Raw genomic sequence first — 11,562 nt, 5'->3', positions numbered from 1 at the left:
AAAGTTCTTGTAAGTTATTAGGTTCTAACTAAATAATTTGTGCATATTCAATGAATTTCTTAAGACAAATATAAGGTTTGGACCAAAGTTACTGGGTTCAATCGAACTCGTAGCTGAAGGGCTCGCTCCGCCCATGTGCGTCATGATCTTGTCATAAGTAAATCCTTGGTACCCAACATTAAACAATTCTAAGGCCAAAAACCATGAAATTTTACACTTCTCCTATAGCAGAAAGGAGCAAGATACCAGTTTGCTTTTCCATTAGTTAAAACAAAAGGCAGAGCTCAACCAAATGGAGGCAACTAATTTCCAACTATTCTAACATCATTGCAAACTTCACAAATACATATGTCACAAACCACATCAAAACATTAGGTTCAAACTTAGCAGCTGAACAAATTTTACAAGGAAATCATGTTTTCTGCAGTTAGAAAATTATAGCAACAACAACAACCCAGTGTATTCCCACAAGTAGAGTCTCGGGAGGGTAGGATGTACGCAGCCTTACCCCTACCCCGGAAGGGCAGAGACACTGTTTCTAGTAGACCCTCGGCTAGAGAAGTTAGAAAATTATAGTAACTACATTAAAACAGATTTTCCACTACGACAATGCACCATTTAAGAGGAAGAGAATTCTTCATATCACAATTAACCTTTAAAGTTAGTCTTCCGCGCCAGTGCCCAGGACAAAGCTCGGAAATGCTAAATTGACATCCCTGGAAAAGCACGTAAACAAGCAGTTAAAATCTGAAGGAGTTCAACCGTTTGAACACACTCGTGACATTGCCACACAAAATATGGTAAAAATCAGTATATCTTGATCTCGAATGTAATGCACAAGTCTGAATGCAATTTAGCGAGCTGAAAGCAACGTTGGATTAAATACGAACAAGTCCAAGACGAAAAGGATCTTGATGTAATAGGAGCTGAAAACATACATTAAATATGGAAGAGTCATGTTTCTTAACAACGTTGGATTTCTAGCAGCATATTCTCTCCACTCCTCTTGGTCGATCCTGCCATCACCGTTTGTATCTGTTTCTTTAAATGTCTGCACGATGGATTAGTGATTTAGTGCAATTAACAATTGCATTAACTTCGATAAAATGAAGACTTTAAGCTACACAAAAACAGAATAAAAATCCTGACCTTGTCGACAATTGCTTCAACAACATCATCTGAAAGGCGAAGATCAGATTCGTCGAGAAGAGCCAACACCATCTCCTTCAACTGCTTTGTAGGCATACACATGTGATATACGTGACAAGAATGTACTTACCAAATTTGCACATAATTCCACAAAAACTAGAAAATACACTGAGAGTTTATACACCTTTGCCTTATCGAAAATGCTTGTCATGCTCTACACATACGCGACAACAACAACAACAACAACAACAACAAAAAAAAAAAAAAAACCTAGTGTAATCCCACATGTGGGATCTGGGGAGGGTAGTGTGTACGCAGACCTTACCCTACCTTACCTTGTGAAGGTAGAGAGGCTGTTTCCAATAGACCCTCGGCTCAAGGAACATTGAAAATAAAGTAACAAATGGTAGCAACAAATATGCTAGAATGACTAAACAAGTCGGTAATTTGATAGGTTGATGGTGAAATGCTTTAAAATTCTGCATTGCCTAATTTATTCTCTGAGAAACAATTCTTCCATAAGAACTTTAGTAGCAACTTGTGTAGACCAAAACAAAGCAGAGACAATCAAGCAAGAAAATGTAATAGTATATCAAATTACCTCCTTGCGCTCAATGTACCCAGTGTGCCCAAGGTCATATAACTTAAATGCATCTGCAGCAAAAGTTTTCAACATTTTTAAAATTGTAACAAGAACAATAATTTACTGATTCTAAGCATGCAAAACAAGATAATTTTTAAGTCCTAAGGATTCTAACTTCTGGTTTAGGTTCCTCACATGCAATTTTCTCAGATTCAGGAGTCCTTGGATGGAAAATGCTCAATGCTTGTACAAATTCTTCAAAGTCAATTTGTCCATTCTGCTTGGCGTCAAAAAGGGCAAATATCTGAAGAGAATGAGAAATGCTGAGAAACAAAACGGCTGAACAATCAAGAAACACACTCCAGAACAAAGAAATCGGAACCCCCAACACATGCACACACCCTTTTCGATCTTTCCCGTTCTTCCTTCCTCTGGGTTTTTGACAGTTAGTTAAAGAACATACCCTGTCTGCAAAAAGGTTTTCTTTCTTATGGTTCTTGAAAAGTGCCAGTAAGAGTTCTTCCTGTGGAAAATCAGTAACAGCTGGTATTAAGCTATTAGCTTGAAATTCCGGGGGATAAAAGCCAGGGACAACAAATTAAGGCTAAAAATTATTAGCTTTCTGATAGCCATACTGAATTCAGATGAGATACCTTATGGATCAGCCCGTCTTTGGTGATGGAGCAGCTTAATTTCTTGTATAGATCAAGCAACGCTTCTACTTCGTTGACAGTGACTGCAAAAGTAAAGCTTTTTAAATTATCATATTAGCTAATTAATTAAACAAGCAAAGGAAAAGTCTTAAACTTACAAATCGTTTCAGAAGCAAGTGCAACGGGATCTGCCAATACAGATCTTGCTGTATCTTTTTTAGAAGCTTTGCCACCCATAACAACAACGATAGCACGATCCTAATAGGTATAAGCTGTTGAGAAAATTCAGAACATTAGGCATACAGTTTTGGATAACATATTAATTACCAGGATTGCAACCTCATCAAACTAAGATTTGAAGTAACTTACAAACAGTCGGAAGAAGCCAAAGATAAGATTAACAATAGACAAATTTCTTCAACTTTATCAATTAGTCTAGCAGTCAAAAAAATTTCCGTTACTTTCGTCATGCTAAACATTCAACTGTATTTATATCTGATGTATAATCTAATTTGCATACTGAATGCTGAGATAGATATAACATTAAAGTGGACATTGTCACCTCAAAAGGACATTACACCATTTGAGAATTACTTTCTGTCCGCGACCCTTTCAACCAAAGCCAAGGCCAAGTAAAGAACGTAAAGCATAAATCCTAGTTAAGGTTTGCGTAAGGCATGGACTGTCAGATGACACTTAGCATATAGAATATTACATAGTTATCGTGACAATGCAACTAAGTAATATATCTAGACTTTATTAATTAAAGAATGAAAATTTGAATGCTAAACCAATGTTACTAACACCCACCTCTTTGTAGCTAAACCTATAAGATGTGGAGCAAGGGTTATGAAGTCATGCGCTTCAACGCTTCAAAAAGTCATGTGCAAAGTGATGCCGACAAGAACTTTAAGGATTCAAATTAGTATCGTATGTAAGTGATGCACCGGTTCGAAACTCGATAGGTAATGGACCCGCCCCTTAACCCCAAAGGCGAAGCCAGAGTGTCAAGCTTATGGGCTCAAGATTCTAATCGTTTAAAGTTACTGGGTCCTAAATTAATAATTTATACTTGTTTAATGGATTTTTTAAGACAAATACAAGGTTTGAATCAAATTTACTGGGTTCGGCGAACCCGCCTCCGGAACTCTAGCTCCGCCCCTGCTTAACCCTTCTCCGCTTAAAAACTAGGCTTTTGTCTGCAACAGAGTTCGAGTCCTTGACATGTCCCTAACCCGCATATCAAAAAATACACTCTTATCACTAAACCTTAGCTTGGGGTCATTAATTTGATTATCATAGTACTAAATTTTATATATGTGTACTTCACATCAAAGAAGTGTGCCTTTCCCTTCAGCTTTTCACTTCAAGCCCACTAAAGCTTGTACTTGTGTTTGCGCTTTTTGCTTTTAGAAACACTACTTCAAACACCCTTTAACCAGATTCTTCCAACAAGTCATTCTCCTTAAACAAAATCTAACTACTCAAATTGTCCTTTAACTTCGTTTATTCCGATAGTCCACACTATATCTGCATTATTGTGAAATCCAAAGTACTTTTTTCACTTTCCAATTCATGACAATAACCCAAACAATTTCTCTCTACTACAAGCTTCATTAAGCATAAAGATAACACCTTCATCCTCACATCAACAATATTTCTACATTCAATAAATTGTACTCCCTCTGTCCCATTTTATATGGTTGTGTTTGACTAACATGAATTTTAAAAAATAAAAGACTTTTACATGGCTATAAATCATTTCATCAGACAAGTGAGGGTCGCTCAAGTGGTAAGCATCATCCACCTCCAATCCGAAGATTGCGGGTTCGAGTCACCAAGGGAGCCGGTGGGGAGCTCCTAGGGAGGGGTTAAAAAGAAAAAGAAACAAAAAATAATTATTATCTCATTAAGACGAAAAGTTTAAAGTTAAATTATTATTTCTAAACATAAAAATATACTACTTTTATGTCATATAATTGGGACAGAGGTCAGAGGGAGTATGCAATTATAAAGAAAAACAAAAAAGGATCAATCTTTTTTACTTTTCCAACTAATAAAGCATTGATTCCAACTATGGATCATGAAAGGAAAAGTGGAAGCATATGAAAGTTAAAAAGAGTGAAATTGAGGGACTAAACAACAAAAGGAATTTGTTACTACCTGTCAAAAAAAGGGGACCAAATTTTACTTCTATGGACATTAAAAAAAATTCAAAAAACAACAACAACAACCCAGTATAATCCCACTTAGTGGGGTCTGGGAAGGATAGTGTGTACGCACACCTTACCCTTCCCCTGTTTCCAAATAGACCCCGGCATCCTTCCCACCTTGTTTACCATCGTAGCAACCCAAAAGAAGAAAAAGAAGAAGAATAGCATATATACCTGAGACGGGTCGAAGGGAGAAGAGAAGATTCAAGGTGCGGTTTGTCGATTTTCAGGTCAATGCTTTCGACTTTTCTGAGCAGGAAAAAACATCATCGGTTTCAGACAAAATCTAGTAAGCGCCGAAAACAAATGATTTGTTTTTAAATATTACTAAAGTCGGGTTTAGCCCAAACATAAGAAGTTTTTTCCTCTCTTCCAAAAAATTTCCAAATTTGGCGTTTGTTCATAAAATTTTCAATTTTCACTTGAAGATGCATTTTGAAAATTTTTGAAAATTTTAAAAACTCTAAAAAATTATTTTTTAAAATTTTCACTCACAAAACTTCAAAAACGATCCAAAATTATATTCTATGTCCAAACACAACTCTAAATTTCAAATACCATTTTCACTTAAAAAAAATTCGTATAATTTGGAATTTTATAATTCTTATATCCAAACACCCACTAAGTTATAACCACTGTGTAAATTTTATACTTTACTTACTATTTATTTTATATTATTAATTGATGTTAATAAATAACAATATTCATAGTTTATTTTTTCTAGTCATATGCATAGATTATACACATATATTATACCTTCACCGACTATATTAAGTTTAAGCGGTTGAGTGACCGGCTATTTGAATTAATTATTCTAATAAATATAGCGCAATTACCTTTCAAGTGACCTAATTGTGTAAAAAAAAAAAAACTTACACCATCAATACAGTAATCTAATACTACTACCACGAAAGAAATAGTTTGATGATTAGAAAAGGTAATTGCGATTTAGCTAGCGTTTACTCATAGAATTGATTGAAACTTGAAAAAACAGTTTTTGAAGTTGCGTTTGGATATGCATTTTATTTTTTAAAAAATTAAAGTTTTGTGAGTGGAAGAAAATTATTTATCCATGTGAACTTGAATTTTGTTTTTTCAAAATAGGATCATAATGTTTTTAAATTTTTTTTAATAAAGAAAGTAACCAAATCTATGACCAAATGGGACTTAGCTTAGGGGTTCATTTGGTTGTCTAAGAAAAATTGTTCTCCGATAAAATTGTATATAACAAATACAGTCTGTAATGTAATATACTGCATTACTAATATCAAATCTCTTTATGTTTCGTTTTGTTTTGAATAATATTTATTTTGAAGCGAATCAAGTCACCGATTTAAATTTAATAAATGTCAACATGATAATTAACAAAGTTTTGATCGTTAAAAGCGCCTTGCCACCGTTTTAGATATATGATTTGACAAATGATATGTTAATACATAGCAATGCAACCACATCAGAACAAATGTTTTCTTCTATATTAAAAGGGTAGTCTGGTGCACTAAGCTCCCGCTATGTACGAGATCCGAGAAAGGTCGAACCACAAGGGTCTATTGTACGTAGCCTCCCCCCTCTCCCCGCCCCCGGCGGCTGATGGCTTTTGGCAATGGAACGGCAAAGCGTCGTGCAAGTAGCGCCGTAAGGTGCCGTGCGCATGGGGCGAAGCTTAGTCAGTTGCCGATTGCCATCGGTTGTTGCGGACAACATCGGGAGGCGACGTCGCTCGTGGCGACTGATGGCTTTTGGCAATGTAATGGCAAAGCGTCGTGCAAGTAGCGCCGCAAGGTGCCATATTTCTGCAAGAGGTTGTTTCCACTGCTCAAACCCATGACCTCCTGGTCACATGGCAGCAACTTTACGAGTTACGCCAAGACCCCCTTTCATGTTTTCTTCTGTACTAATGAACCATTTGTTATGTCGAGGAAGAGGCAAACCCGAAAATAAAGAAGATAAAGAACACCAAATTTTAACGTGGAAAACCCTTCAAATCGAAGGTAAAAAACCACGGGATCACAAAGATCCAAAAAGCTCCACTATAACAATAAGAGGGCTACAAAATTTCTCCAAATTGGCTACACAACAAGTGCCAAACACGGAGCAACAATAGCAACAAGAGCAACAACTAATCAATTGAAGAAAGAGTATAATCCACAAAAATGAAGCTGTTGTTCGAGGCTCGAAATAAGATACTACGAGCCTCCAAATCCGATCTCCACCGTTCAAATCCAAGATCAAGATGTTACGAACACTCAGTCAAAATTTCAGCCCGATCCAACGGTTAACGAATTGACTACGTGATTTGAAGTTGGCTGGTCGGAATAAAAATCTGCAGCAAAACAAATATTTTTCTTCTCTCTTCTCTCTTGACGAAAACTCTCTCAAAAACCACTCTTATGTGCTTAAGTCTTTCAAAGACTTGTATCAATAAGCATAGAATAATTCTCCAAGATTATCCTTTTTATAGATCATGAGTGGTATTTTCTCTTAAAGCCAAAACCCACTCAAAATAGGAATAAACCGAATCCAATTCCAAATAGGAATGGAAACCAAAAGAGAATAGGATTAGTCCATTGGGCCTTTGGCTGGACAACATGGGCATGTGCCCAACAAACTCCCCCTCCAGCCAAGGGGCCAAATGTGTCTTCAAGTAGAGGAACTATTGACAGGCTCCATGCCTGCCAATTTTCTACAAAATTCATGTTTATCTGCAACCACCACCTTTGTCAGCATATCCGAAGGATTTTCATCAGTGTGTATCTTCTCAACCTCAAATAATTTTTCTTCCACGTCCATTCTTATCCAATGATACTTTCTATTTATATGTTTGGTCTTAGAATGAAAAGTGAAGTGCTTGGTGAGACAGATAGCACTCAAAGCCAAGATCATTAATAAACTCCTTCATCCATAATAGTTCTTTGGCACCTTCTGTGATAACAATATATTCGGCTTCTGTGGTGGATAGAGCTATGCACTTCTGTAGTCTAGATTGCCAAGAAACAACTCCCCCTGCAAAAGTGATCAAATAACTGGAAGTGGATCTTGAATTATCAAGATTGCCTCCTAAATCAGAGTCTGTGTAACAAACAAGTTCAGGCTTGCCATTGCCAAAGCACAACTTTAAATCTGCAGTACCTTTAAAATACCTTAATATCCATTTTACTGCATTCCAATGTTCTTTTCCAGGATTAGAAAGAAATCTATTAACAGTACCAACAGCATGTGCAATATATGGTCTAGTACAAACCATAGCATACATCAAGCTACCAACGGCAGAAGAGTAAGGAATACGAGACATCTCCCTTTTCTCTTCATCAGTAGATGGACTCTGACTAATACTCAATTTGAAGTGTTTAGCAAGAGGAGTACTAACCACTTTTGCATCTGTCATATTAAACCTCTTGAGTACCTTCTCAATGTATTGCTTTTGGGACAGAAATAACTCATTTCTATCTCTGTGTCGGTGGATTTGAATGCCCAAGATTTTCTTTGCTGGCCCCAAGTCTTTCATCGCAAACGATTTACTCAACTGCTTCTTAAGGACTGCAATTCTGGATTTATTCTTGCCAACAATAAACATGTCGTCCACGTAAAGCAATAAAATAATAAAATCATCATCAACGAACTTCTGGAAGAATACACAGTGGTCTGAAGAAGTTTTCTTGTACCCTTGTTCTTCTATGACAGATTCAAACTTCAAATACCACTACCTTGGAGCTTGTTTCAATCCATACAGGCTCTTTTTCAATTTGCAGACATAATTTTCTTTTCCCTTAGTTACAAAGCCCTCAGGTTGCTCCATATAAATATCCTCATCTAAATCACCATGGAGAAAAGCAGTCTTGACATCCATCTTCTCAACCTCTAAATCTAGACTTGCAGCTAAGCCTAGAACCACACGAATAGAAGACATCTTCACAACAGGGGAGAAAATTTCATCAAAGTCAACTCCCTTCTTTTGGCCAAAACCTTTAGCAACTAACCTCGCCTTGTATCTAGGCACAGAGGTATGGTTATCTTGATTTATTCTGAATATCCATTTGTTAGATAAAGCTCTCTTACCTTTCGGCAATTTCACTAACTCATATATGCCAGTCTCATGGAGTGACTTCATCTCATCTTCCATCGCTTCGATCCACTGATTTTTGTGAGTATCTTGCATGGCTTCATCATAATTCTCAGGTTCTCTCATGCCAGTCAAAAGTACATACTCTTTAGGAGGATAGAGCATGGATTTTTGCTTCTCCTTGTAGATCTTCTAAGAGAGGTTTCAGGAGCATTCGAAGTAGTTACCTGTGCAGGAATTGGTTGCTAATCAACCACAACTTCATCAACTGGAGCATCCATAACATCTACACCATGATGATCATTTTGATCTTGATCACTATCTCCATCATTATCTTGGGTTCCTTCATGTGCAATAGGTGCCTTAGCAATTGAAACTGGATCAACATCAACTAAGCTCTCATTACTCTGAGAATCTATCTTCTCAGCTTTGTCAATATCTTCAATAGTTTGGTCTTCAAAGAATATTACATCATGACTTCTAATAATTTTATTGTCAACTGGATTATAAAAACGATACCTAAACTCATCTTGACCATAACCAATAAAGATGCACTGCTTAGTTTTGATATCCAGTTTCGATCTCTCATCTTTAGGAACATGCACACAAGCTTTACACCCAAAAACTCTCAGATGATTATAAGAAACATCTTTGACAAACCAAACTCTGTCTGGGACATCACCATACAAAGCAACTGCATGAGACAAATTGATAACATAGGCAACAGTGTTAAGTGCTTCCGCCCAAAATGTATTTGGAAGTTTAGCCTCTGAAAGTAAGCATCTAACTCTCTCAACTAGAGTTCTATTCATCCTCTCTGCCAAACCATTCAATTGAGGTGTCTTGGTCGGAGTTTTCTGATGACAAATTCCTTTTTTCCTTGCAATAGTTATCAAAGGGACCACAATATTCACCACCATGGTCAGTACGAATACATTTTAATTTCTTCCCCGTCTGTCTCTCAGCTAAGGCCTGAAATTCCTTAAACACGCTAAGTGCTTGATCTTTAGATTTCAAAGGATACACCCAGAGCTTACGAGAATGATCATCAATGAAGGTCACAAAGTAAAGTGCACCACCTTTTGACTTTATTTTAAAAGGACCACACAAATCAGAGTGTACTAGCTCCAATAAATCGGGCTTTCTTGAGGGAGGATGGCTATAAAAGGAAACCCTTTTCTGTTTGCCAGCTAAACAATGGATGCACCTTTTCAGCTTTTCTTGTTTCACTCCAGAAAGCAAACTTTTTTTAGCCAAACACGTAATCCCCCTCTCGCTCATATGACTCAGTCTTCGGTGCCACAATTCTGATAAAGTATCACTTTCCACCAGATTTATGGAGTCATTAAAAATAGAGCCTTGTGTCACATATAATTGACTAGACTTTACTCCTCGAGTTACTACTAACGAGCCCTTGGTGAGCTTCCATTGGCCATTAAAGAGGGCATTATGGTAACCTCCATCGTCTAATCTTCCTACGGAGATCAAATTGAAAGGGAAGTCTGGAGCATGCTTGACATCTTGAAGAACTAACATTGAACCATTATTAGTTTTCAAACAAACTGTGCCAACACCAAACACCTTAACTTCACTGGCATTGCCCATCTTTAACACTCCAGAATCAACATGAGTATAAGATAAGAAAAAATCTTTTCTTGGTGTGACATGTGAGGTAGCTCCAGAATCTACTATCCAGCTCGTCTCATGGGATACCAAATTGATGACGTTTTCATCATAAGCAAATAGAAAGTCATCTCGAACAATAGCAGCAACATTGTTCTCGTTATTTTTAACTTTCTTTCCTTCTCTAATGTCTTGCATTAACTTGCGGCAAAACCTTTTGATATGTCCTTTCTTGCCACAGTGGTTGCATGTAATATTATAGTATTTGGACCTTGACTTACTTCTACTTTTACCTCTATTCCTTGAGCCTCTTGTTCTATCTCTCCCCCGATCTTCTGTAACCAAGATATCTGCTTGTGAGGACGAACCCTGAGATTTTCTCCTTACTTCCTCGTTCAACACACCACTCTTGGCATATTCCATGGTCACCTTACCTCCAGAAGCTGAATTTGTCAAAGAAATACAAAGAGTTTCCCAAGAGTCTGGCAGAGTATTAAGAAGCCAAAGTCCTTGTATCTCATCATCAAAATTAACTCCCATTCCAGATAGCTGATCAAGGACGCCCTGAAAATCATTTATGTGATCAAGGATAGGGCTGCCTTCCTTGTATTTAAAGGTCATCAATTTCTTTAGCAGAAACAATTTGTTGTTCCCGGTTTTTGAAGCATAAAGAGTCTCTAGTTTTTCCCACAATGATATCGCATGTATCTCGTTCACAATATGGTTGCTATCATTATCTTCAACCCATTATCGTATATATCCACATACTTGTTGGTGCTCAAAATCCAAATCTTCATCGGATATACTATCGGGTTTATGAGCTGAAAAAACGGGTAGATGCATCTTCTTCACGAACAACAAGTCTTTCATCTTGCTTCTCCAAACATTATAATTTCTTCCATTTAAACATACCATCTTGCTCATATTCGCCTCCATTCCGTAACAACCCAGATAATTAACCAAGGCTCTGATACCACTATTATGTCGAGGAAGAGGCAAACCCGAAAATAAAGAAGATAAAGAACACCAAATTTTAACGTGGAAAACCCTTCAAATCGAAGGTAAAAAACCACAGGATCACAAAGATCCAAAAAGCTCCACTATAACAATAAGAGGGTTACAAAAGTTCTCCAAATTGGCTACACAATAAGTGCCAAACACGGAGCAACAAGAGCAACAACTAATCAATTGAAAAAAGAGTATAATCCACAAAAATGAAGCTGATGTTCAAGGCTCGAAATAAGATACTACGAGCCTCCAAATTCGATCTTCACCGTTCAA

At 37.0% G+C, this 11,562-nt stretch overlaps 1 protein-coding gene across 4 annotated transcripts; it reads right to left on the bottom strand.

Annotated features, from left to right (window-relative positions):
* Positions 1-349: 349 nt before the first annotated feature.
* On the bottom strand, positions 350-4,896 carry LOC104228903 (calcineurin B-like protein 7). 4 transcript variants are annotated; one of them, XM_009781453.2, is made up of 9 exons: positions 4,773-4,896; positions 2,544-2,657; positions 2,386-2,468; positions 2,196-2,255; positions 1,928-2,036; positions 1,751-1,803; positions 1,150-1,230; positions 939-1,051; positions 350-716 (listed from the first exon to the last, which is right to left on the bottom strand). In XM_009781453.2, exons 2-9 carry the CDS (start codon positions 2,620-2,622, stop codon positions 662-664), a joined length of 633 nt encoding a protein of 210 aa, XP_009779755.1. In that variant the 5' UTR covers positions 2,623-2,657; positions 4,773-4,896; the 3' UTR covers positions 350-661. The 4 variants fall into 4 exon arrangements, with proteins under 4 accessions (XP_009779755.1, XP_070001853.1, XP_009779756.1 ...); XM_070145752.1 differs by having other exon boundaries at positions 1,928-2,009; XM_009781454.2 differs by lacking the exon at positions 4,773-4,896 and adding an exon at positions 2,948-3,050.
* Positions 4,897-11,562: the final 6,666 nt, after the last annotated feature.

This window comes from Nicotiana sylvestris, chromosome 5 (genome assembly GCF_000393655.2).
Source record: "Nicotiana sylvestris chromosome 5, ASM39365v2, whole genome shotgun sequence".
Lineage (NCBI taxonomy): Eukaryota > Viridiplantae > Streptophyta > Magnoliopsida > Solanales > Solanaceae > Nicotiana > Nicotiana sylvestris.
This window is presented reverse-complemented; position numbering and strand designations above follow the sequence as displayed.